The 27,809-nt window shown below is 38.0% G+C and overlaps 1 protein-coding gene across 2 annotated transcripts; it reads left to right on the top strand.

Moving 5' to 3' along the window:
* Positions 1 to 217: 217 nt before the first annotated feature.
* PRPS2 (phosphoribosyl pyrophosphate synthetase 2) lies at positions 218 to 24,188 on the top strand. 2 transcript variants are annotated; one of them, XM_083884862.1, is made up of 8 exons: positions 218 to 394; positions 9,906 to 10,089; positions 12,680 to 12,700; positions 16,097 to 16,195; positions 17,242 to 17,366; positions 19,878 to 20,051; positions 22,868 to 23,027; positions 23,881 to 24,188. In XM_083884862.1, the coding sequence occupies exons 1-8, from the start codon at positions 273 to 275 to the stop codon at positions 23,971 to 23,973; spliced, it is 978 nt and encodes a 325-aa protein (XP_083740988.1). In that variant the 5' UTR covers positions 218 to 272; the 3' UTR covers positions 23,974 to 24,188. The 2 variants fall into 2 exon arrangements, with proteins under 2 accessions (XP_083740988.1, XP_083740989.1); XM_083884863.1 differs by lacking the exon at positions 12,680 to 12,700 and having other exon boundaries at positions 219 to 394.
* Positions 24,189 to 27,809: the final 3,621 nt, after the last annotated feature.

The raw sequence follows: 27,809 nt of genomic DNA, 5'->3' as shown, positions 1-27,809 counted from the left end.
GGATCTTCCCTTCCTGCCCCTCTCCGGGCCCGGCACGGGGGGCACGGACCGCTCGGCGGGCGGCACGGGCGGGGAGGAGGAGAGGAGGCGGGGGAAGCCGCCCCCCGGCCGCACCTGTGCCCAAGGCGGCCCCGTCTGGCCCCGCCCCGGCCCCTCCCGCTCCCGGGGGGGCGGGCCCGCCCCGCCGCTATTTGACCCCGCTCGGCGCTCCCCGCGCTCCTCTCCCGCTCCCGCCGCAGCCCCGGCCGTGCCCGCCCGCGCTCGCCCCCGCCATGCCCAACATCGTGCTCTTCAGCGGCAGCTCCCACCACGACCTGTCCCAGCGGGTGGCGGACCGGCTCGGGCTGGATCTGGGCAAGGTGGTCACCAAGAAGTTCAGCAACCAGGAGACCAGGTGCGTGCCTCTCCCCGGCCCCGCTGCCCTCCGCTCCCCGCCCCGCGGGCAGCACGGCCGTGCCCCGGACACACCCCCGGCCACCGCTGCCGCGCCGGCTCCCGCCCGCTGTCACCGCTCCGCTGTCACCCGCCCCGCTGTCACCGCCCCGCTGTCACCCGCCCCGCTGTCACCCTCCCCGCTGTCACCCGCCCCGCTGTCACCGCTCCGCTGTCACCCGCCCCGCTGTCACCGCTCCAGTGTCACCCGCCCCGCTGTCACTCCGGGCCGGCGGCGGGTCTCGCTCCCGTGTCACCCTCCCCGCTGTCACCCGGGGCCGCGGCGGGTCCTGCCGGGGCGGGCGGCTCGGTGCAGGTGCAGCCCGGCGCGGTCCGGCGTGTCCTGCCTGGCACTCGTTCCTGGTTGTCCCCACTCCCCTCTCCCGCCTGCGGAGCTCTGCCGCCGCTCCGGAGGTGTCCCGGCTGCCCTGTGCCGGCCCGGCTCGGGAGCGCTCCCGTCCCGGAGCTCCTTGGGCGCAGCAGGGCTGGCACGGCCCTGGGCGGGTGAAGAGCATCCTCCCTCCGTCCTGCCCGCTGGGAATGGTGTTTGCACAGGCAGCCCGCCAGGAGCATCCCACCACTCGCAGATAGTGAACTGCACGGTTGATCAGCTTTATCTACCTCAAGATAAAAAATGATCTTGGTTTTATAAATTATAGTGTGCCATGCAGTTTTGTAAGAAATAGGTCTGCATACAGGCAGGTATAAGAGCAGCATGGTGACTGGATTAGATTTAAAAAAAGGGTCTAGGTCAAATTACACTTGCAGAATTTGTTGCAACTGGTCTTTATTTTGCATTAGCAGCCAGGTGTGTGTGTGGACCTGTTACAGCTCCTGTAGGGCTGCACTCCCCAGTCCAACACTGATGGTCATGCATGACAGTGCTACAAGTTGTTGCGATGGCCTTGGCTTACTCTTGAAAGTGCAGTTCCTACCAGGTTCCCGGCCAGCCAAACACAGAAAGTGACTGTGGTAACTGCAGAAAATCCTGTGTGAAACCATGAGGACGGCTTGCTCACCTGGAGCCTGACAATGTGCTTGGCCAATGCTTTTTCTATCAATGTTGCCTCTCTTTACTAGTGTGTCATCTTAGCTTTCTGACCCACTATTTAATTTGCTAAGTTTTCACTAAGAATTTTCAGTTGAGGTGACAGTGGTATGTTCACCCCCTGAGCTGTAGGGGACTGCAGCTGATTCTCTGCATAGGTATGCCAGTCTAGGCTGCCAGCTGATTCTCAAACACAGCTTCCTGCTGTATGTAGCTGGCTAGTCTCTGAGGTTCCTGTATGTTTATTTTTATCTGTTCTTGTTCTGAGTCTCCTGAAAAAGCATGTTTTCATTGCTTCCTTTGAAAGATTAACATGATGTGTTCTAAAACTGCTCTCACAAAGCTTGTCCTTCTTTTCTGTCTACATTTTCGCATTCTCAGTGCAGTTGCTCTTGTTCTAGTTATGCTCACTGGCATTACTATAAACCCTTTTCCATTGATGTTTATGCAATCTAATGTTTGCACACTCTGACTCTTCTATTCATTCCTGATTAAATGAAAGCTTAAATCTTCTCTCAATTCTTTCCAGCCTCATACTCACTTTATTGCTCTTTGATCTCCTTTCTGCATGATAAAACTTAACTTGTGTATTTGGTTGCATGACTTTCTTGCTAGCTGGTCTAATTTTTTTAATGTTTGTTCTCCAGAGACACTTATCTTAATCTGTGCCTGAAACATAGCAAACAGCAGAACTCAACTGATTTAGATTTCATCCAAGGTAGAAATTTATCTCCACAGTTTGCATATTTATCTTATAAGATAAAATTATTAATTAAATTCTGGGCTTCAGGACACACCTATTTTTCCAGGTATGGAATACTCTCTCTGCCATTAAAAAGGAAGGTAGTGGTGACTGCAGTATGTCAGTGGTTCAGCTAATTTAGTAGTGCTAGTTTATTTTTTTAGGCAAGTGGTGATGTAGTGTGGTACAGATAGGCAGAATGTATTTATTAGAAACATTAAAAATGTTGCTAGCATAACAACATTCTGGTTGTTTCTGTTGCAACATGCCACGGCTGACATTATCTTTTATTTTTCTTTTATTCCCTGAACTAAAATGCCTTAATATTTTAAATCTTTAAGTGTGTGGGTTTTGTTTGTTTGGTTGAGTTTTTGTTTTGTTTTTCAACTTCTTTCTTTTGAGAGTCTAATCTGAATTCCCTGATTCCCCTCAGCAAGTAAAGTTGTATCCACTATATAATATTTCAAGTATTTTTTTCAATATTCTTAGCTACTTACTTCAGGATTTTGACTTTCCAGTTTTCTAGACTAATGTTCTTAATAAAAAGAAAAATATATATTAAAAAAAAAAAAAACAGAAACAAAAAAACCCCCCAGCAACAGTAGTAAGAGGATTCCTCAACAGTGTATTTGAAATTAAACTACAGGTAAAGTTGATACTTATGTAGAAGAGTTCTTTCCTGAGGTGTCTGGATTTTCAGTCTGTCTATACTGTTAAATTCTGTGTGTATGTAAGCAAAAAATTACTTCTTCCTATATACAGTGACTCCTGCACAGTATTTTTTTCTTTACTTTTGTTCCATTTTTAAACTTATAAACAATTTTATTGCCATTATGAAATACACTTGCAGTATTGCAGAGTACTAAAACCTGATAGTTAAAAAGCTCAAGGAACCTTAAACCTTCCAGTGGCGCTCCAGCAATCCCCCATGCAAGCAGATAAGCCTGGGCCTGAGGGTCAAACTCTTGTTTTGTCAGATCTGTTAAGTTAGCAAGTTGCAGAGAAGATTTAACTTTTGTTCCAAACTCTGTTTTTCTGTTTGCTGCATTCTCTTAAATATAAATGATGTGTAAATTGATAACTGTGTGTAGCCCCAAGCTTAAATCCTTGCAAAAGGTCCTACCTGGAAGCCTTTTACTTGAGGGTTGCAATTAGTCTGGCTTGCAGGATAGAGTGGAGGGAAGAGTTATTAAATATTTTGCATTATATTTCAAGTCAAACAGGCTTTATGTTTCAGTCCCAGTTCTCAGCAGCTGTAAGTGGGTTTGAGAGACTGATGCTGAGTTTAGCCAGGGATAGGACCACCACTGACAAGCACTGTGGCTAAATAGCCAGTGCCTGTACCTTTACAGCTCCAGAACAATTAAAATGAGAGAGGCTTTTCATTTTTATCTGTATGGAGACTGGTGTATCTAGCAATAATATCACAGTCCTCTTCTGATTTAGGCAATCAATATTCTTTCAGGTTCTGTAGCTGGTAAATGTAATGTCTGTGCTGAGAAAGTGGGAGAAATTGCTGGCAGACTCAATCACTGCCCCTATTTTTTTCCTCCTTCTCTTTAAACTGTATGGAATTGCTTTCCTTCAGCTGGCTACTGAAGTCAAGCAACTCTACCAAATGCAGCACCAGAGCTCCTCAATAAACTCTGTTTGTGGATGATAACTCTGTTATTGTTAATAGCTTGTGTGTCAGTTAAGTGCCAGCCACAGTGTCGTGGTAGGAGCCTGGGTGGCACCACCTTAATTGTCTGGCAAAATGATAAGGGCTGCAGTGGGGGCTTAGTCAGTTTATCTTCTTCAAATCCCACAAGCCAACTGTCATCAGCAGTTTTGAGGCTAGAAGAAGAAAGGAATGGAAGTCCTTAAACAGGGATGGCTGTTGTAGCCTCAGCATCATGAAACTGACTGACATGTAACAGATGTATACAGATATTAAACACTCTGAAGCTTTTTGCAAAATTGTCTTCAAATACACTGAGGTGGCATTTAATTAGAGTTGCTGTGCAATTAAACCCCAGTGAAGATATTTTTTGGTGAGTCAGTTGAAAAAATATAATTAAATTTATCACTTCGTAAATAATTTTATTTTCTTACAAGATAGGGTATTCTTCCTTCTCTAAAAACTATTTATTTTAACTCTGCCCTTGAAATACTTGTTATTCTCAAAGTGGAGAAACTACTCATAGATGGCATTCTTCTGTGCACGTTTTTCCTCGTGAAAGATGTTAGTGCTGCCCCCTGTTCCTGTGAGGTTCCTGGCTTCTTGCTGTCAGATTCACTGGCTGAAGTGAGTCTTGTAGATTTTCTTGATCCAAGAGGAAGGGAATTGAAGTCCTGCCTGGCACATGTGAATTTGAAGACTTCCTACCCATAGCCTTATTCAGCTGCTGAAGCTGGACTGTTTCAGAAACATCAAATTAGAGTGAATGTCATTTAGCTTTTACAGAAGGAAATATAGAATGACTACAAAGGGACATTGTCTGCTGTATGGGAAAAGCTGTGCTGTTGATACAAGAGCCATTTTCTTGTGAGTAAATTAAACTGGATGTCGTGGGCTGATATTTGATCTTGGAAGTTAGGAAAAAGTAGCTGATGTTTTCTTGGATAATTCATTCCAGGATGGGTTTGAGTCTGTATTTCACACAGAGTGGGGAAATTAAACCATTTTGTTCTATGAAGTAAATAACTGAAATCAAGAGCAAACCTGGAAACATACATCTTAGGCATTTACAATTTGTCACCTGGCTTTAAAACTTCCTTCTTATCTCCCCATCAGCATCCTTGTACCTCCCCATCAGCATCCTTGTACTGCCATTGTCTCAGACCAGACATGACCTCACTGCATCTCGTGTAACCTGGTTACTCTGGGTTCAGCTAGTGTGGAGCCATGAGCTGTCTCACCCTGACTGAGTAAATGATTATAGTGTTTGCAGATCCCTAAAAATTGAATGAGCAAGCTCAGGTCACAAACTGGTCTTAGAACAGCTAAGACAGTAGGGATTAGGGACACACTGGGATGTGAAATGTTTCTTCATACTGCCCAGCTGGGCTGGTTGTGGTCTGCCTCTCTCAGTGGGGGCAGCTGTTTCCCTCTATCCCAGCTCACTTGCACTGTCATCAGCAAGAGGAGGTTGGAGAAACAGATTTTACCAGCTTGGCTGAAGAAGGTAAAAATTGTTTCTGGACTGTACACTGTATGTGTTAAAGCCACAACAGTGTTTCGTTTGTATAGGGAATTGAAGATGGAGCAAATATGGCCATTTATTACATTTTTCATTTCTCTGAATTGGAAAAGGCCTCAAGTCCTTTAAAGCTTTTGATTTGAGATTTCCACTTTTTTGGCCTTGCCATATACTGTGCACTTTTGTCTTTATGTAGATGCTAAATACTTGAAATAAAAAAAAAACAACCCTCTCAAAAAATTCTAACAAAACACAACACCACTTATTTCCCCCCCACCCCCTCCCCAAAAAAATAAAGCCAAAGAAAAAGCCCCAATTTCTGTGAATAGTGGCTGACAGTCCCAGTTGTCCTTAGGTGCAGAGTTTGGTACTCAGCTTTTGAAGAGCTTCTGTAGATTTCAGGCTTGTTATACATTTGCGTCCAAATTTTTGAGGGTAGTTTTTGGACTGCATGTTGTTAAACCCAGAACTTGCTCAAGAAAAGGTGTTTTCCTCTTGCAGTGGCAGGCTGTGTACCAGAGTGGAGGGTGACAAGGTATTTCCTAACTTCTGGTGTTTTCCATACCAGTGCTCTGCCTTAGAACTGGGTAGGTGTTGATGAAGATACAGCAGTATCTTGGACCTGTTAATCAAAGTGGAAGAGCCTAGAGTTGAGGGGGCACCATGGGTGCCAGGAGATGCAAGATCCCTACAGACTTAAAAACAACTCTGACGTTTTTATTGTTGCTTTGTTGTTTTGCGCTTCACTGGTACCCAAAACTTTTTACATTTGTTTACATTTTACAATGTAAACAACTGTTTACATTACTTTGTTATGCAACATCACGTCAGTTGAAATATTTGCCCTGTAAGTTGGAGCTCTTGCGTTGAAAGACTTTACTCTGGGAAATGTGTTCCCAAAGGTAAGAGGTCAAACACACCCTGCAGCTCAGTGCTTGCCATTGGCTGGGTTTCAATGAATTGCAAACTCAGCATGTGGATTTGTTTGATCACTTTTGAGATATTGATTCATGTGCGTGCTGTATGAGGACTCTAGACCTTCATTTTTGGCCTCTTCTCTGGGTGTTGAAAGGGCATGAAGTACACATCTACTTTGCTAGTATCCTAATTTACTTGAGAAATCTTACTTTTTATAAGCATAGCTAGAAACTTAATCTACTGTAATTATTTTTTAAAATACATAGAGCCTTGTGAGTGTATGATTTGAACATCCTAATTATATATTTACATTATTTACCTTTGTAGTCTGGCTCGACATACTCAATCCCCTTTTTCCCCACAACTCTTTGGTTTTTAGTTAGGATGTACAAATTTGTAATTCCCATCACTAAGTTCAATTGAGACTGCACTATAAATCTAGCTCAAAAGGATCTCAGTCTGCTGTTACTCCTGATTCTGATTTTTGCTTAATGGATGCTTCAGCCATTGAAATATGTTTGTAACTTAAATGGGTTTTATGCTGTATCCTTAATTCATGGTTATTAGTCTGTCCAAGTTTCTACTTATTAAATTGAACTTTCAAATTAGCTTTTGCAAACTGAAGGCAGATACCAACACTTAAACTTGGTATTCATCATGTCTTGTCTTACATGTATCTTTCCCAGGGAGAGCCTTGTGCTCCTGGATGCCAAACAACTGGCTCAGAGTTAATTACTGTTGTGGGCTATTGATTTTTGTATCTTTCCCTTTTAAACACAATTGTGTGGTGTCAGGGCTTTTAATGTACAGGTTCTGTTGACTCTTTTTGAACAGAAATTTATTTAAACTGTTACCAAATAGCTGAATTTGGTTAAATTGCATAAAACAAACAGAGCTTGTAATCTTGAGGCAAGAGCTTGTTCTTGTGTCCTTCCTCTGTGTCCTGACTATGTGAAATTGTTTAAATAACCTCACAAACAGTTAATAAGGTCATGATATAGATGGGGGAATTTAGCAGAAATGTTAATAAGATAACTGTCACAGAGTTTAACTGCAGTTAGCTTAGTATTGTCTAATAGATATTTGAAATACAACATTCAAATACCTGATTCTGTAGTTTATAGTCTTTTATTGGTTGCCTGAATATGAAAAAAAAAAAAAAAGGAAGAAAGGGATGGGGCAAAAAAACCCAAACCAAAAGAAACCCAAACTGCCAGTTCCCTGCCCTCCCTCCAGTATCTCGTGGAACACTTGCAACACAATGACTGCTTGTCTTTTACTCTCTGGCATGGGGAAGGTGAAATAGGCAGCTCTGTGTGTATCTGTTGTATCTGTATCTACACAATACCTCTCAATACCAATCTTTGAGAAGGTGGATAGTAAGAGGTACTGACTGATCTGTGGCACAGCTCTCTTGTGTTGACTGGGAAATGTGACTGCTCACATTTCTGTGTGACAAGTATGTCATTCTAGCCTTAAAAATAGCTACAGTTCTTTTTCAAATGCACTAAGAGAGAAAGAAAGTGTGTTTATTTTCTAAGTTGTTTACAAGATGATGTTTATTGGTAGCCCAAGATCATAAGAAAAAATACAATTAATGAAAATGGAAAAATCATCACTTCAGGTCCATGGTATTAACCAGACCTACATCTATCTGAAAGTATATTGACCTTCTGAAAACTGTTATATATTTTTTACTGATGTGCATAGAAGTGACAGTTTTTAAAAAGAGTAAAACAATTCCAAGTGTTCTTTAAATATATAGTGAACACTAAGATCATATACTTTTGTCACTCAGCCAATTTTTTTTCCTAGTATGTAATGTTAGACTATTAAATTAGCTGTTGGTGCTGGGTTTTTTTTCCCCTAAGTAATAAAATAATTTTTCTTTGGTCATACTCCAAAGGTGTGGTATGAGACAACACTCATTATAAAGCAGGTCTGTGTAACTGCTGAGTCAGGGTACAATTTGAATTTTTTTAAAGCCCTGACGATAACCACAAAGCTGTAATAATGATTGAGGCCACATCTGTAAGCTAATGAATAGATTCTTCACGTGGAGTTGGATTTGTGTTCAGGAGGGCTCCGACCTAAGCCTGGCTAGTATTTCCAATCATGTATCACACTTAGTATCTTGCTGAAAAAATGTTATGTTGACCAAACCTTTTCCAGCTCCAAAAATGGAAATAAAGAAAATATTTCAATCAAAACAGTATTTTCTGAATGACCTCATTCCATTGATCAAAGGCTTAGAGAGGGAAGTAACAATTTTGTGACTAATAAATTGTGTCCTTGTGGAATGATGAAAGCCTCCAAAAGGTTTCCTGACATATCTGCCGATGATGATGTCCCTGACCACCTCTGTCCTTCCAACGACCTCATGTTTGATAATTTGCTTTCTCTTGACCTGAAGAAATCCTGCTAGTAACATTCTTAGGCAAAAATGTATTCAGCTAAGGAGAAAAATTAAGACAGGATCTTTATATAGCTTGTTTGGGACTGCAGAGAACTCAAATAGGGCAGCTGAGAGCATGTACTCAACTATCTCGATGGTGATAAATCACATGTGTGCTTATCATGAAGATGTTTAAAAGCAGTAAATTCCTTTCCACGGAAAGCTCCTGAGTCTTCCATAGCACCCTGAGAACTGATAAACAAAACTTGTTAGGACTGTGTTTGACTCTAGAGCAAGCCTCAGCATTGAAGGACCCATTAGAGAAATTATCCTATCTACATCTGGGCCATTTGGATGGTTTCCAGTCAGAAACTTCTGCTTATTTGTGTCTTGGGTAAATATACAACCTTTTAAATAAAGATTCAATATATTCTAGCATTTAATAATAACTGAGACTAACATAGAACATGGATTTACAAGATCTGATCACTTAATTATTTAGGAATTCTGTATGTTTAGTGTATGTTGTATATGGATTTAGGGGAAAACTAAGGTTTTGCTGTTATATTTATATGTATGTTTTGGAGTAACAGATGTGAAGTTAGTGTGGTTTAGCAGTAGATGTCTTTTGCTTAGATCTCGAATTGAGAAAGAATACACATCCAACAGTTTTGTTTTATTTTTCCTGTTTGGTTTTAAGCTCAATTTAATTTTTAAATTCTGTGGTGTGAGCAGTGATTTGATCCCAGAATTTGTCTTGAAATCTGTGAAAGAACAAAAAAACTTAATACTCACATAAGGAACCAAATCATGTAAGCACAGTCAGAGCAAATCAAACAACTATCACAACATGAGTTGAGCTGTGGTGAGCTGTTGATTAGCAGCTTCTTAGCTTTTCTGTAAGATTTGTCTTTTTAAAACACTTTACTTGAACATCATGGTGTAGATTTTATAGCTGTTGGTTGGTGCTGACCTGATGAAGACTATAATGGCTTATATTGAAGCAGAGTTCATGTCAAGGAGGCTGTTATTGAAATCACTGTAAAAATAATCCTACTCTAAAGGGGAAGTTTACAGAAAACCTATGGTAGTATGTTAAAACGCAACTTGATTTTTTAAAATTATTATTTTTTAGTAATGCTTTTCCAGTAATTTAAGTGTTGAAATGATCATCTCCTGCTCTTTCAGTGTAGAGATTGGTGAAAGTGTGAGAGGGGAAGATGTGTATATTATCCAGAGTGGCTGTGGAGAAATAAATGACAACTTAATGGAACTACTCATCATGATCAATGCTTGCAAGATTGCATCATCCTCCAGAGTGACTGCTGTAATTCCATGTTTTCCATATGCCAGGCAAGATAAGAAAGACAAGGTAGGTAAGAATTACATCATTTTGGAAGGCTTCTGTTCAGCTTGCTCATTTGAAATTTTTGGAGATTAATAGTTTTCATAAACATTTAAGTGATTTAAGAGATTTGATTTTTTTTTTCCCCCACATCCTTTTCTCTTGGTAAAATGTTCAATTATTTTATCCACAATTAAATGAAGTGAGACAATATTTTTTTGCTTGTGTTTTGATAATTGACATTCCTTCAGTTTGCAAAAGTAGGTTTATTTTATGTGTGTGCTCTATTGCAGAGTACTTTGCTAGCAAACCACATTTTATGGGATTGTTTATCCTGCTTTTTCAAAGTTTTTTGGGTTTTTTAATCCCTATTAATGTAGAGAGTACACAGTTTTAAGCATTTTTTAATTGCATTGGAATTAAATACTAAATTCAAAATGCTGTAACTATTATGTAGGTAGGTTTTATCCTATATGGTTAAACAGACCAAAATGGAACTGATAAAAACCACCATGCATAACAGAAATTAATAAAAACATTATTTTATGCTGCCAGACAGACTTATTTTTTTTATATCTGTGATAATTATTTTGATTAATGAAGACAAGAAATTGTATGGAAACCCCATAAATGCTCTACTGATTTTATTGCCCTTTTCCTGAATTTGATCTGTCATAACTGATGAATAGATCAGTTCAGCCAAGTTGGTAACACAGTAACCAACCAAACCCCCTTTGGGAAGGGAGACTGATTTTAAAAAATAGAGAACTAGACTTTCTATCTCTACTATATATACAAAAAACCCTCCTTTGATAGGTTATATGAATGGTACTTTAACCTAAGCTCTTTTGAAAAAAAGAAATAAGAACTGTGAATTTGGTTTTAAAGATTGGATTGCAGTGGTTGTATCTTTGGAAAATTGTCTGTGTCCTTTCCTTTCTGTAAATGGACTGCCCCCTCTCTTTCACATTGGACATCAGGCAAACCATTCTGCAGGCCTTCTGTTAGTCTTTATATTCTTTTGGATAAAAAACAAGAGGAATGAAGTAATGGAGAAGCTAAAAATAATAGCAGTTATTAAAAAATATGTAAAAGTCAGCCTGTGATATCTAAGAACAAAACTAAAAAAACTTATTTTCTGGTACATTAATTCTTTGAGTGCAGGCTCTGTAATACCATACTGCTACTAGGAAGGTCTATTTATACTTCCAAAAATGGAATTCAGGAATTAAATGTAAGACCCTATACTTTGCCTACATCTCCTGTTACTTCATTTTTGCCATGTTTTGTAGTGAATGATGCTTTCCCTTGATCAGAAGGGGTGAAATACTTCATATTGAAAGACCTTGAAAGGGTATCAATAAGCATTTTGTTGAAAAGAAGAGAAAGCATCTCACTATTTCCCAGTTCATATTGGGAAAGTTCTGCTGTACCATCCTCTTAAGTTCTTGGTGTGGGAGAAGGATGAGCATATTCCAAAATTTCCATGCATCTAAATTGTCTTGTCAAGGGTACCCAAATTCCATGTGACAGACTTCCAGAGCCCTTTTAACCCCCCAGTGTGGTGGCACAGTGCATGCCATCCAGGAGCATTTTGTATTTCAGAAATGCCATCTGAAAATGAATAGCCTAGGAAAGTGATTTTGATTAATAGAGATTTTGAGATTTTTTTTTCCAGACTGTTCTCTGAGTGTCACTGAGATCCACAATTGTAGGCAAAATTTTTTTGTTGTCATTTGTGGGGTTTTTTTTTCCCCTTTTGTTTTGCAATTGAGAAAATGTTTGCCATCTTTGGAAATTAACCTTGGTAGTTGACCTCTGTGTTGCAAAATAAGCTATAATACAGCTGTCAGCATTCGGCAGCTTATTGACAGGGACATCTTCCCTCCTGCTTGCATCAGATCACTTGGTCATTGACCCATGAGTGCACAAGCTTTGTTTGCTGCCTGAAGTGTCAGTAAAGTGCCAGCCATTTTCTTCCTGTGATTGTACACAGCTTTTTTATCCTATGGTGAAAGATGATGCTGTAATTTGCTTGACTATGAACTGAAGCAATCTTTAGTAGATGGGTGTTGTTTCTAGTTTGAATTTAAGTTATTGACTTTAATTCTTTACAAACTAAATAGACTGAGTGCTTGCTGCTTAAAATAACCATGTATTTGTTATACATCTGGTGCAGTTATGATTCCTGAGAACAATGAAAGTGCTCTTCATTTATGTAAGGAAAGGGCCTTGCAGTAAAATCTTAATCTGAAGAATCTAATCTATTCTGAAAGTTTTAGTACTGAACCTGGACTATCTTTAAATGAGAAACAGATTGAAAAAAAAAAGGCTTACTGAGAATGATAAAAAGCCAGTAAATTAATTTAGATTCAGTCAAGTGCTGCCCTAAACTAGAATATTGCTGATGCACAGGCCAGCTAAACTTAAAAACAGCTCATATGTTTCTCTGCTTTGACTATAACTGCACTTACGCATCCTGTAATTATGCCAACCTTCCAAGCTGTGGGCAGGACACATTTCTGTAGGATGCTGCAGAGATGCCTTAAGTTAGAGTATAGTGACAGGTGAGTTTGGTGTTCTACAGCTCATGTAACTTTGTTTTTTTGATTTGTAGAAGGGGTCCGTGGAGCGTTGGGTAGGTATCTTTTTTTTTTTTTTTTTTTTTCAATCTAACACTCCGCATTTCCATTAATATGGCCTTAAAGGGTGAAACTTACTGGGTTACATTATGTATAACTAGGAACATTTTCAGTTTCACTTCTTGATTTCAGTTGTGTTTCACCTAGGCCATGACAATAATCCTGTGGGATAATTTGTAACAAGAAAACCCCTAGATTCTAGTTAAAAAATTGTTTGGACATTCAAGATAATGGCTGTCAATTTCTGAGGCTTCAAAGCATATCTCATTTTTGAAATTATAGATTTGGGTAATGCATTAATGAACATTCAGTATCCATACACTTCACAACTGGCTTTCTTGGAAGTGAAAGTTCCAGTTATAAATCTTTGGGCTTTCTTTGATTTCCTTTTATTTTTTTTTTCCTGTTCAGTGTGCATGTGATGAATATTAAGCAAGACAATGTACTAAGATGCTTAAAGGCAACAGAGCTTTGATCTTGATGGAAAACTTTTACTTTCAGCTATGTAACTTTGCGCAGTTACTCTTGTGAGGTTGTTTATATTAGCTTTGTGGATTCCCCCTGTCACTGGTAATTAAAGTAATTTTTTTAACAATTTCGTTTCTGTACATAATCTAATGCTTCATTTAATAATAATAATTCTGAAAATAATCTAAAATTACATCAAAGAATTGAAGAATGAATACTTTGAATCTGTGTTCTTACCTCTCTCATCAGAAGCAAACCTTACAAACTACATTATAAGGAAAATCATGAGTTCTCATCCACCTTTGTCATCCAGGTTTCTGAAAAATGAGGCAAGGTTATCTGAGGTTCCTATGGTTATACTTTTTGCTTTTAAAATAGTCTTCAGTTTGCATCATACTTTAGCACAAAACTTACTTTCTATGCAAGCAAGCAAATCTTAAATGTGTCGTGTGGGTTTTCTTTTAATGCACAATTTTGTGTAAAGGAAAATGTCAGCTGCAAGCTTCTTTTGTCTTAATCTCCTATTAGCCCATTCTTAAGAAACAGGTACTGGTGTCTGGCTATCTTTCCTTCCAAGACCCTCTGTCCACCTCATGTAGGCAATCTGTGATGTGTGCATATCTGCTAAAACAAGTTACCTAGTGGTAAAACTTCAAGTTCTTCCTTCTGGGAAGGCAGCCTGCAAGGCCAGCAGCTGAAAGAAGTACCAACTGGTAATGTATGCATTAGTATGGGATGCAGGAAAGTATTTTATTTGGGTTTTTTTATGATGGTGATACAGTGTTGATACATGAGACAAACTGAACGGTATCCACATTAAACAGAAATGAAAAAATTAAACAAAATTCAGTGTGCTGGATGGAGTGGAAATGCCAAAACCACATCTTGAAAAGAAAGTAATTTGCCTTTAGCTGCTAGCCGGAACTAGTTACTTATTTCTACCAGTGGGGTCTGGTTTGCCATTTTCTTTTCTTTTCTCTACTATTTAAGCTGACTCACCTGGCTCTTGGTTCAGACAAGTCCTAGAGTACAGCACAAGGGAAGTGTCTACCCTGGAAAGATAGGATAGTACAAACAGGAGAGCAAACCTCTGGTTTCAGACTTACCTGTTAGTCCAGCTTAGTAGAGGCATTAAACTAGATCTTTGCAAAGAGCTGGTAAGAGAAAAATGCCATGGAATGAAAAGAGTAGATGCTAAATTGTTTTTTTTGTTAGATGTTGACAGAGATTTGAGAGTATTTTGAAGTCCAGCTTAAAAATGTCAGATGCTAAAATGAGCTGAAATGATCAGGAATTCAAATGGCATGAATAGAAATTTGCTACTAACAATAGAAATATCCAGAAAGCTTTGGATGACTTACAGAACTGAACTTAAATGAAGATCAGTGTTGTCCTCAGTAAGTGGAAAATCAATGGTGCTGAAGCACTAATGATGATAAATTCTTCTGGAAGTGATATGCATCTGAATTGCAGAGATCTAGGGAAGTCCTGGCAGTTGCATCTGCTTTCTGTATATCTTACACAGACAAAATGGTGGAGATGTTCTGTGAAACACAAAGCCAAAAAAGATGGTTTTCAGTATGAGGAATTTCAGTAATGAAGGTGATAAACCTGCTCTGGCTGTAAAATGAGACTGCAGGATCTCAGTTTCTATTCTGGAAGTGTCCATCTGCAGGTTAAAACAGTGAAATGTCCAGTGTCCACCTAAACTAGGAACAGTTTTGATGAAAATACTGGCTTCTTGATAGGACACAGATGGAAAAGCATCCAGGCTACAGTCAGTGCTTCAGCTCATTGTCACTTATGTCCTTGAGTATCAATGGAAGGAAAGCAGAGGTATTCTGTAATTGTGTGTATGGGCTGGAAGGAGAGGAAGTTCCTGGTAGCTGAAATGAAGCTGTTTGATAAAGAGATTTGGCAGGAGGGAATACTGTGCCAGCAGAAAACAGGCTGATATTGAGATGGAAACTCTGACTTGCACTTCTGCCTTCATGCTAATGTTATTGCCAGCTATTAGCCTCATTTAAAGATTAGCAAAAGAAAGTGGGAGGTTTCGTTTAGTGTTTGTTTAGAGTTTTTGTTTAGTGTAGCGAAAACTGTCTAAGTGAACATAAGTTTTTACAGACCTTAAAAAATATGAAAACTTTGGAGTAACTAAAAAAAAGTGAGGTATCCTCCAGTCCAATCATTTCTTTTTTTTTTTTTTTTTTTTCTTGTTTGCTTGTTCTGCATCCTTGGTGCTTTTAAAAACCTCTTGACATTGGCATTAACTTTTCTAATAAGATTTTTATTCTTCTTTCATGCTTTCTGCTTAGGATTTCTTCATTCTCCCCTGTAGCTTTTGGGAGTTCTAGACTCCTAATTGCATCCAGGAATTAAACATAAATGTTTTAAAAAAATAAAAGTCAGGGTATAAGACCCCTGCCAACAAGGATCTGCTACAAGCTTTACTGTGTTGTGAAGAAATGCTTGATACTAACATTGTTCTAAAGCAATGTTTTCAAAAGTTGAGTTCATTTTGCCTTTGATCTTTGGATTTTGCAATGTTTTTTAGAACAAGATAGAATTGAATGCTCATGTAGAGTAGAGGCTTAGAGAAATGAAAATTGCCTTTCTGCTGCGAAAAAGTTAGCTGGAACTTTTAAGTAGAAGAATTAGAAAACTATATCCCAAATTTTATTGCTTTAATACAAAGCATTATTAGGCAGACTGTGCAAACTGATTTAGAAATTCCTAAATGCTTTACTAAGTTTCAAAACTCTAGTACCAAGATTGACAGGCTGGTTTGCCTAAAGTTCTGAAGCTTTTCATATCTAGATTCCAAATATTGCAAAGGAAAAAACAAGAAAAATAACTAATCTTCTGATTCCTTGCATCTAGTTGAAATATTTTTTAAATGTAAACATTTGTGCTTTATTCCTCAGAGCCGTGCACCAATCTCTGCAAAACTTGTTGCCAACATGCTGTCGGTTGCAGGGGCTGACCACATCATCACCATGGACTTGCATGCTTCTCAGATCCAGGTAACTTGGTTCTTACCTGTAGTGCCTAGAAGCTCTACTGAATTAATGTAACAAGCTAATAGTAATTCTCTGGGGTTTTGGTCATTATTTTGAAACAGTATATACAGAACTGTGAGGGTTCAGAGAAAGTCTTGCTACCTGTTTCTAATTAAATTCCCTTTTAGAAAGAGACCAGTCTCGATTTTATGGGGTGATTTTGCAGTTACTTCAAGTATTTGTGCATTGGAGTCTTTGGTAAAATTTGCCAAGTCTAATGTAAGAGCTTCCAGAACATAAAATATACTGGCTTGGGGCAAGTTCTCTTAATCTTAGCCTTGTCAGAGATTATAGTGTTGCCCTAGGTGGAGTTTTGTTGTTGCAGCCAAGGGGTAATATTTTTAAAAAAGAAGTGGAGATGGAGCCTGGCAGCCCTTATCTGGCTTACTGCTGAATCCAGCAAATCACAAAACCTTTGCCTCAGACATAGAGCAGACATAATTTGTCATTCTCATGTGTACCTTATTTTAAGAGAACTTATTTTTTATAGAAAACACCATATCTTTCAGTTCTGGCACTCCATTTAATCAGAATTTCTTACTATGCTAGATGGGTGTCACATAAATAAAAAGGTCTAAACCAGATTTCTTGTTTTTACAACTTGTACAAAGATTCCATTTTAGTTTGAGTCCTCCCCATGTTGAAATACTGCTGTTAATGTCAAGCAGTTGAAATTTATGGAAGTTGAGTATTATTCACTGGATTTTTGAGAGCTTTTCACTAGGATGAATTTACTTGAGTGCCTGAAGGTGATCATCTTTTCTGATTTTTATATCAATTGAGAACATCTGTTTTCTTTTTCACTACTCTTGGGTGATATTTTTAGAGACCTTAATATTTATTTGACTTCAGCAGCATTTGACAATAGTGTCAAAAGCAGAATTAGACCAGTGAAAATACTAATGAAGTTCTACGATTCATGAAAGGCAAAGGCTTGATTCTTTCCCTTTGTTTTTGTTCCAGGTAAGATACAAACACATATTCATGAAACTCTTTCTCTTTTGGACTAGGGTTTCTTTGACATTCCAGTAGATAACCTGTATGCAGAACCTGCAGTCCTGCAGTGGATTAAAGAGAACATTCCTGAGTGGAGAAACTGTATCATAGTCTCACCTGATGCAGGTGGTGCAAAAAGGTACTATACAAGCCTAAAATGATTAGATTTACATACAGTTAGTGGTTAACAATCTAGTTTGTCTAGTCTTCTGTATTCCTTTGTGAATTGTGCAAGATACAGAGTACATCACTGATTAATCAGCTGCCTTGTAAAAACATAACAACGAGTTCTCCCAATGCTGTTCATGCTTGAAAACATTCAGAAGCTTTCAATACTCTAAAGAAGATATTTTTCTCTCTCCCTGGATATGGCCTCATTAGCTGAATCCCTCCACCAGAGGGAAGAGATTTTTCCTGCTGCTTGCTTCTTTAGTCAAGTTGCTGCACCTCTTCCTGCTTCGCTCTGGAATTGCCAAACTTTCCCTTCTCTGTCAAAGCATATGGCCTATTCCCACTGTACCTGCTGGCATTTAGGTAAGAGCTTGCTTGACTCATGTTTCTTTTTCTTTACATTATTGCATTCCAGATCTAAACCTGCTGACCCCAAGTTTTGCACTATAAATACTAAAAAAAGGGAATGAAAGTTTGAGTGGTGAAGGGTAAAAATAAAAAGTTCATTGGAGGCTTTCTTCATTCACAGCATGTGTTACTCATTTAGCAGACTCTGTTTTATTTGGTATTGATTGAGCATAAACCAATGCCAAAGCTCAGAAGCAGACTGGCTGGTGAGGTCATAAAGCATGCCATTGAGGCAAAATGCTTATTCTCAGGTTTTACTGCTCATGCTGCTGCTGCAGTGGGAACAAAGACAAATAAAGTAAGACCCCTGTTTGCCCATAGCAATTTAAATATCTGAAATATAGTATGGGGGAAAGTGTGAGACTGTCGTAATTTGATTTTAATTGAAGTCCTTGAGTCTGTTGTGAGCATTCATGTTTTAATGATTTTTAGGGAAATAAGACTGAATAGAACTCCTAGTTGTTTCTTTTTAGATTAATCAAGTTAAGGATGTGAAGAACATGGAAAGCATTCTAAAAGTTTACTTAGTTAAATTTCTTTGTTCATTCCTATCAGGATATTGTTATTTATGCATTTGGTTTTTATGTTGGTTTTGGTTTTTAAACAAAATACAATCTTTGCTTAGAATTCAAGTCAGAAGACAGCACTTATTCCTCTACCAAATATTTTTGCATTATCAAATTAATCATCAAAGTTTATTTTTTGAAGATCACTCTCACTATATTTAATATAGATAGTACAGTCTATCTTTCATGTCTTTTGTTATAATCATTATGTTATAATGCAACCAACCAGTTTCTGTTGAAATAAGGGTAAATGTTGCTTTCAATAAGTTCATAGCTTCTCCTTTGCCTCCACTAATAAAATGTCAAGAAAATTGTTAGGCTTTTCCATTTAAAATATATTGAACTTCAGAATAAAACTTAAAAAATTAATAGAATGTGAAAATTGAATCTGAATTTTCTTAAAATTTAAATCTGTAAGTATTAATTTAAAATCATTTTCTTGCACTCTTTTAAAATACTTGAGTTCTCTTTTGTTGCTTAGTTTTTTTTTCCCCAGCTTATTAGATGATGCAACTGAAATAAGGCATGGAAATTCTGTTGATATGTTAATACCTCTGAGATATTGAGATTTGCTATGAAATTACACTATTCATAAAAAATGCCAACGTTTCTGGATTTTTCAATTATCCATTTGTTGAAATACAGTAACTAAAACTTCCATATTTAAAGTGGTAAAGAAACAAAACTGCATTCTTATTAACCATGCATGTTAATAACCTTGTAAACAACATTCTAGACATAGTCTAAAAAGGCAGGCTACAAGGTTGCATCAGCATTTAGAAAAAAAGCATGGAATTGTTAATTTGTGTCACTTTAGACCTAAGAGCTCTATTACCTTAAACAAACTGGAAAAAAGCTATCAGAAGTCTGTAACAAGTGAAGTTTATTATTGGAAGTTTGTTTAGCCACCAGAGGTCACCCTTAAGAATTTTAAAAGATCTTGGTCAAGCAGCTGTATGCTAAGGGAATTATTAATGAAGTAAGCTACTTGATAACTAGTCAAGTACTGTGAAAAGAATTATTAATCACTATTAACTCGTTTGGTTTTCTCTCTTTGGCTTGGTTTCAATTCATGAAATGAATTAAATGAATTGCAATGCATACAATGGTATTTTTTCAGTTAGAATGTTAAAGTGCACATTCCCGTAGGCTTAGAATTGACTTCCTCCTACTTTAAATTACCTAGTGTGACCAGTAGTGCAGCAGCTTAGTAGAAGCTCATGAATAGCTGAAATGTTTTCAAAGCCAGGCACATAATGACAGAAAACCAAAGTCAACTCAATTAAAAAAAAATTTTGGGGCTACAGCTTAAGACACTCTGGTTGTATTTATTAGCAATGAATTAAGATTGTTTCTACCTGTCTCATTTCTTGCAAAAGTTTTTACTGTGGTAATTTGAAAGCCAGAAGACAACAACTGTGTTTTGTGAGAAAAATATCTGTATGACTGTTTTTTCTTTTAAAATGGTTCTCTAAACATGGTGTATTTTTTTTCCTGTATCTTAGGGTTACTTCAATTGCTGACAGACTGAATGTGGAATTTGCTCTCATTCATAAGGAAAGAAAGAAGGCAAATGAAGTGGACAGAATGGTCTTGGTTGGTGATGTGAAAGACAGAGTAGCAATTCTTGTTGATGATATGGCTGACACATGTGGCACAATATGTCATGCAGCAGACAAGTAAGTATTATGATCTGGCCCACTGTCTCGCTGTAGTGTTCTCACTCCCTGCACAGCTGATGAATACAGTTGTCCTCAAAGCCTGTAACCAACCCAACCTGACCTCTGCAGTATGAAGTCATTATAACCCTTGAGTTGATAGGTCACAGTTCTGTGCTTCAGCTGTGTCCTTCTTTAGAACATAAAATTGAGAAAATATTTACAGAAATATATGATGTGTACCTAGGAAGAACACAGAATAAATAAGATGTCATATGAGTTGAGAAGAACTTGGGCATCTAGTGCACTTTACAGTTCCAAGGCAGAAACAACAGCTCAAAAATCATTCCCTCCTTGAACCTCATCATGCAATCTTTCCACTCTCCTTAGGCAATCTTTCACAAAGCTTTACTGGATTTGACACTGTAAAGTATTTTCACCATAGTGTCCACTGCCAATGTTATATTAATCTTCACTGTACATCTTAAGTATAAAACTACTTGTTCTTTTCATCTGTGGAGGTGAGCATAAGTTTTCCTCTATTCTGTCTGAAAGTTGGTTGAAGAGTTCTCATTTCCCTCTAGACTTGAGTAACTTGAGTTCAGCCTTTCCACAAGGTTTGTAGACTTCTGTTCAATTGTGATGCTTTCTGGATTCCTTCCAGCTGTTCTACTTCTTGAAGTGGATCTTGTGAATGTAGACCCACTATCCTAACTAAGGCTCTAGCAGTGCTAAGTAGATAAGATTATTTACGGTTTTCCAGATGCCTTTATGCTGGTTCTTTTCGGGTTAGTAGTAGGGCTGGCTCATGCTCATCTGGTTCTCAACCAGCACCCCCAGGTCCTTCTCCACCAGACAGCTTTTCAGCCTCTCTTCCCCAAGCCCTGTGTGCTACAGGGGTTGTTGTGGCCAAAGTGTAGGACCTAGCACTTGGCCTTATTGAACCTCATAAAAACAGCCTCAGCCCATTGATCCAACCTGTCCAGATGCCTCTGTGGAGCCTTCCTGCTCTCAAGAACATCAACATTCCCACCCAACTTAGTGTTGCCTGCAAACTTAACTAAGGGTGCCCTCAATCTTCTAGTTCAGATCCCCGATAAAGATGTCAAATGATTTTGGCCCTAGGGAACCCCCTCTAGTGACTGGCTGCCAGCTGGATATAACTCCATTCACTACCACTTTCTGGGCCCAGCCATCCAACTAGTTCTTTACCCAGTGAAAAGTGTACCTGTCCAAGCTATGAGATGCACATTCCACAGGGGAATGCTGTGGGAAATAGTATGAAAGCAAAAAGTGAGCTTGATGTTGTTCTTGGTGGTGTAAAGTAAAGATAACCCATGAGTTTACAGTCTTTAGTTGCAGACTTGCTGTTTGCACCTATATGAAGGATGTCAAAAACTCACAGAAGGAGGATTCATATAGTCTTGTGTTTCTTGTAATTTTCATGGAAGTTCAATGAAATTTTGCGGAGATGTTGCGTAGTTGTTTGCTATCTGTACTCTAATCTGCATCATACCCCAAAGTATTCTTCTAGGCTGTCCCCTTTGCAGATCAAAATTACAAATTGCCTAGCCAACATCTTTTTTTATACTCTTGTGCATGGAGGAAGTTAATTCCTGTCAAAAACCTTTATTTCTTTCCTGGGTTGAAAGAAGCACTCTTTATTTACCTACAGCACATTTCTAGAGACGAAATTCAAAAACTGTCAGTCACCTTCAATGTATCTGCAGTGTTCACTAAGAAAGATGCTTTTGCTTCATCAGATGCTTTTGATGCTGCCTTGTATTGTGTTCTTGGCATGAACTAGTGCCTTTCATTAATGTCATATCCAAGTGAGATGTACTTTGTGTATAATAAGACTTGCACACCAAAATACTCCCTAGAACTCTTTTTGTCTCAGCAACCTAGATGCATATCAAGCAGATGAACTAAGAAATGTATTTTCAGATACAACAGATTGACTTGCTTAAATACAAACACTATTACACTTGGTACATACTCACTCTCATGTAATGGATACTCCTTATAGGCTGCAGGTGCTAAATGTAGTGCTGGAAATGACCAGAAAACTTCAGTTCTCTTAAGTCATTCAAAATGAAATGTTTCTGTGCTTTTGTCCTTTTTTCTCTTATGCATCCTCCTGTGCCTTTGTGATGATCTGATAAAATGCCATTCATCAGGGCCTCTGCTTCTAAGGCTACAGAAGCAGGTAGGGCATAGCTGAGCATCTGGAGGCATTGAGGCCATTAGAAACTAAATTAGGATATTTTGACTCATTCACAAGATGTTGTAATTCTTTGATTTATACTTTTTTTTCTCCTCATGCATCACTGCACTGTGTGCTTGGATCAGCAGCATGTCTTCCCACAGCCTTGCAGTAAGCTAGGCTTTTAATCATTAACATTTCTTCTTCCTCAGAAACTCCTTCCAAGCAGAACTGTTTGAATTGCAAATGAAAATAAAGGTGGACAATAATAGAGGCACAATAGAGTTGTGAATACTGCCATCCAACCTACTTAATATTTTGCCTGGTTAAGATAGAAAGCTTGTACTGGAGTTCATTTTTATGTTGTGCTGATATGGTCAAAAAGTGCAGCATTGTAGATTAGTACTACAGCTGCAAATAAGAACTTTTTCATTTAATTATAATTTTTGTTGGGGATTTTTCTGAGACAATTCAAACTTTTTCAGGTGATACAAATATCTGAATTATTTTGTAGATATTTTATATGTAGGACTTTGTAAGAAAAATTTATTTTAGATATTTGTATCTGACTTAATCTATAGCTATTTATCTAAACACGCATCACAGCATGCTATTTTTGTGTGTTCTACAGGTTAATGTCTGCTGGAGCTACTAAAGTTTATGCCATTCTGACTCATGGCATCTTTTCTGGTCCTGCCCTGTCTCGTATTAATAATGCATCGTTTGAGGCTGTTGTGGTAACTAATACAATCCCTCAAGAGGAGAAAATGAAACATTGCCCAAAAATACAGGTACAGTGCTGATTTTATGTCATTTCTTTAGACTGAGTATTTGTATTTTACTGCTCACTGATGCTAGAATTTGTGCCTTGAGAATAAATATTCTTAAACACTGTTTGCAAAAAATTTTGCTAAAACATGCTAAAGCAGAGTTTTAAGGGGATTCAGGTAATTCAGGACTTCAAAGTATTTGGTATTTGCCACACCTTGAGTATGCTTGGTTGTAAGAGAGTGACAAATGTAAAATTGACTGATTTTTTTTTTCTTTTTTTTTTAAATCAATATTAATCATACAATATTTTCATGCAGGAACCATGTTATTCTGTTGAGGAGGCCCTTAGAAATCTTAGACTATTATTTTTTTCTTGAAAAACATAAATGGAATTGTTCTGGAAAGTCATGTGTCCCATTTGGAGGTTTTCTTTAATACGGAGTGGAGAAAAGCATAAAAGATTGAGGTTTTAAATGCATTATTAGATTTTTTTAAAGCTTCATATTTGGTATTTATTGAAACAAGGCAAGCACTTAAAAATAGGTACTTCCTTTAAACTGTATTTATATCAAGCAGACACTGCCATCTGATGGCAAGAATAGTGGGGCTCTTTGACAACATGCCCTTTGTGAGAAGTACTCAACAATATGACTATTCAGTGATTGTAGTCAATGCTTTCTTACTCAATTTTTGAGTTCTTACTTGGTATTATTGCAGTTATGCATATGTTCAATGCCTAAGCTTTAATGTTATATTACTTTCTAGAAATAAAAGCTACAAAGGTAGATGGAATGTTTGTTTGTATGTTTATGAACTGCATAGTTTATTGTTCCTGGCATGGCATCAAATTCTTCTTCTCAATTTCTCTTTCAGTTTATTGACATTTCCATGATCCTGGCAGAGGCAATTCGAAGAACACACAATGGTGAATCTGTGTCTTACCTGTTCAGTCACGTCCCCTTGTAACTGCAGGGGATTACACTGCATCTTTGCAAGGGTCTCTTAAGCTAGCACTGTTTTTAACGACGCACATCAACCACAAGAAATTAGTATCTTTGTACAATTTGAGAGCTTGTATGTTTAATTATTGTATTTGTCTTGTAATTACTATTTGTTCTTTGTAAATGGGCAATAAATCTCCATCTTGCAGAAACCGTATGAACTCTCTTGAGAGTCTGGAAGTCTTATGTGTTGTGTAAGTTCTTCTATGTCCCTCTTCTCACATTCAGCTAACTGCTGCATCAGGTCCATTTTTCTATACAGAACTGCAAACTGTTCACAGAACTTAACAGGAATGTGTTCATGTCAGGTCATTCTCTGTGTTAAGCTATATGCCACAGACCTGAGTTTTTTGTATCTATTAGCCTGTTAGGCAAACAGCTGGGGTTTTTTTGTTTATGTGTAAATACCATGACCAGTATTTTGTAAGCCCTAACAATATGTAAAGGTCATGTTAATTTTGACGTATGTTGACGTATACATAATATGACCTGTTTGATACACCTGATGTTCACTTTTTTCCAGAAGATATTTGGGGCTGCTGTTTTCTTCTTTAAAGCTCTCATCACATTAAATTGTTTGCTTAACATCTATTCTGTAAAGTTGCTATCTTCAGTTGTAAGATTGATGTTTCAATATTCCCAGTATTATTAATATCTTCAGTTGTCTTAATAATAACCAAGCTTTAATTGTGAGCAGTTTGGTGTAAATTTCATTTTTTTTCTTTGTAGTTTTTGACATTCCCTGATGGTGATTATAGGAATAACTTTATAAAAGATTTCCTGTTAATATTGTAAAGGTTTATTGTGCCAAGTCATAACAGAAGATTAAACATACTTACACAGACTGGTCTGTACCATGGTTGAAAAGTATCTGAAAATACAGGGGTTTACCAACTGCACAGCCAATGGATCTTATTTAAATTCCTGTTACAAAATACCACAATACTTGACTGTGCAGTGAGTGAACTAGGGTACAGTAGCTAATCTTGAATGCTTTAACATTAGAGAATTAAAATTATTATGAAAACATTTTTTTTCCTGTTGTATGATAGGACAGCTTATGGTTAAATATGGGTAATGCAGCCAGTAATGGATTAGGGTGGGGGGACCAGGACTCAACACTGTAATTTTTAATTGGGCCTTTGAATCCAATTAGGGTCTGCTTTCAATCTTTCTCTTAGAAGAGTAATATGTATTAAAATACTATACCTCCACCTAGATCACAGGAACTCAAGTTTCCTACATGAAGTTGCAGTTTTTAATAACAAACGCATTGCCATACTTGAGAGATGCCTCCTTGCTGTAGTGCAGCCTAAAAAAAAAAGCCTTATTTCATCCAAACTTGCTTATTTGGGGATATATTTATAGTAATACAACAATGTATTAGAAAGTGAACTTTTCCATTCCAGTTAAGACAGTCTTCAGAAAGGATTTTTTTGTTTGTTTTTCTGTGAATAAATCTATTCGGTCTTTATTTCCCGCCCGCCCCCCCCCCCCCCCCCCCCCCCCCCCCAACCACACACACTAATTTAATTTTCTATTGCTTCTGTGAAATTCTTTTTTTCTGCATGAAAATAAGTCAAACAGAATTTCACCTGTACTGCTTCCAGGGATGAATACAAGAAATACACTATATAAACTCTTGGTGAGAATTTAGTTCAACTGCTTATTCTTGGAGAAGTTAATCTTTAGAGTTGAATTTTCAGAACTATGTTATAACAGTGGAAATGAATTTACACTATTGTTTTATTTGGTAAAGAAATTTCTTAAGTTTAATATCATATAATCACATTATTTTGCAATTAGGTTGTTAGACCTCATGTCTGGGGCCACATAATTATACCAAGTTTACACCTGAATACTACACAAAAGGCATACAATATATTTAATGCACTGTATCAATTCAGTTGCTTTATGCATCAGATTGTTGGAAGAAAACACACTCAAGTGCATTTAAGAGGATGAGATGGGGGAAGGAGCAGAAGGAAAATTAGTAAGAACTAATCTTACTGTGTGTACTGTATGGGCTGCATTTTGTGCACCCAAAATGCCTATGAAGAGTAAATGAATAGGGGACTTCCAACAGCTCTGTGAAAACTGCCTCCATTTTGACACAATTTAAAGCCATGGGAAGAGAAAATGGTGAGGGGTTTGGTGTTGAATTCTCTATGCTCCCTGCTCCATGTGTTGATTCTGGTCTGATGATCGGACAGTTCAGCCTGGTGGGAAACATTCCTTTCTCAGCAGCATTCTTTTGAGATAACTGAAAATATACCCCATTGCATAGCAGAAATTGGAGGATTTAGCTGATATTTGTCTGCAAACCTTATTTTTAATCATTCCACTTCCCTAGTGCAAGTACACATTTTTGGCTCTCTTGGTAAGAGTATTTGATGTTTGCAGCTTTGCTGGAAGCTCTTGTCATAGACACCAGGGGGTTTAAAGGTCGAACACTCAGAGCCTGTTTCTGAGGCAGTGGACTATGGGGAGTGAAACCTCAATGTCTTTCTTGTACTGAAGGGCCCTAAACTGAACTGAGATAGAGATTCTCCTTAGCCCTTCTTTGTTTGGTAAATGCATTTAGAGAAACACTTTATTCTCTTTTTCAGCAGTAGCTAGGTTAATTTCTATTTATTTTTTAGATCTTGTTATTTTCTCCATGCTTAGGAGAGCCCTGAGTGCTTCCTCTGTCCTTGCTGTAGGTCTGTCTCCTCCGGTGCTGTCTTATGTTTGTTTTAGTTGGTTTTAGTGCCTGCAAGTACATTTTTGCAACTGCCATTAGCAAGGATCTTACACTACATATACAGATGGTACATACAGAAACTTTAAGGCATCTGCAAATGATTTTGTTATCATTTCCCCAATTTTGCTATTTCACTTTTTGGTTCTTTTCATACATCTGTGTACATCAGTTTGAAGAGGCAATTTATGCCTTTCAAAAACTGAGCAGGATAACATTTTTTTTAATAATTTCCTGGGTAAAATATGCAGTGTTACACTGAATGTTGTATTAACTATGAACAGGTGGGGTTGTGTCTTCAGTCTTGAAATGAGGGTCAGCACTATAGAAAGAAGTCCTTGCTGCAAGACCTTAGGACTGTAAATAAACTACTCAGATTTAAGATGAATACAGTGGAATCCTGATTTTGATAAATAAGTTAAAGCAATTTGCTGTACATTTTCTTTTAGAAGACAAAGGAGGGGAAAAAAGGAAATGTGAATTCACCAATCTGGTTACAAGCCAACTGTCAACCAAACTCACAGATGAAGGACTAAAGCAATTAAGAGTTCCTGCTTTATTTTAAATTACATTCTTCACTCAAAGCAGCAGTAATACATATTTGCTCTTACCAGTGGGTCCTCCCTTAACATGTGGTATAGTAGGAAGTACGTTTTTAGTTTTTGATTACTTTGTGTTTCAGAGGAGGCAAAAGAAATTTTGTGCAACTTCTGAGGGAACTGAACTTCTAAAATCAGTAAACCAGTGACTCCCTGTGCCTCCAAAAATCAAACTATATTCTTGAGCTCTGAACTGCCATGCATTTACTCCCACCTTTTGAAGGGAAATCTTGCTGTATTTTGCTTTTCACATTTCATTGGTTTAGGAAAAACAGCAAAATCGTGCTCTGCGTTTCTATTAGTGTTTAGCTAAACCTGCAGTTTCACTTTGTACAGAATTGAAACTCCTGTTCTCTTAGATGGGTGGCAGCAAGTTTCTAATGTAAAGAAGAATCAGGCTTCTTCCAAATTAAAATGCTCAGTTGTCTGTCTAGATATTAAAATACCTGAATATTTATTCAG

This window comes from Zosterops lateralis (genome assembly GCF_965231275.1).
Source record: "Zosterops lateralis genome assembly, chromosome: 2".
Taxonomy (NCBI): domain Eukaryota; kingdom Metazoa; phylum Chordata; class Aves; order Passeriformes; family Zosteropidae; genus Zosterops; species Zosterops lateralis.
Note: the sequence above shows the minus strand (reverse complement) of the source record. Positions and strands in the feature narration are given on the sequence as shown.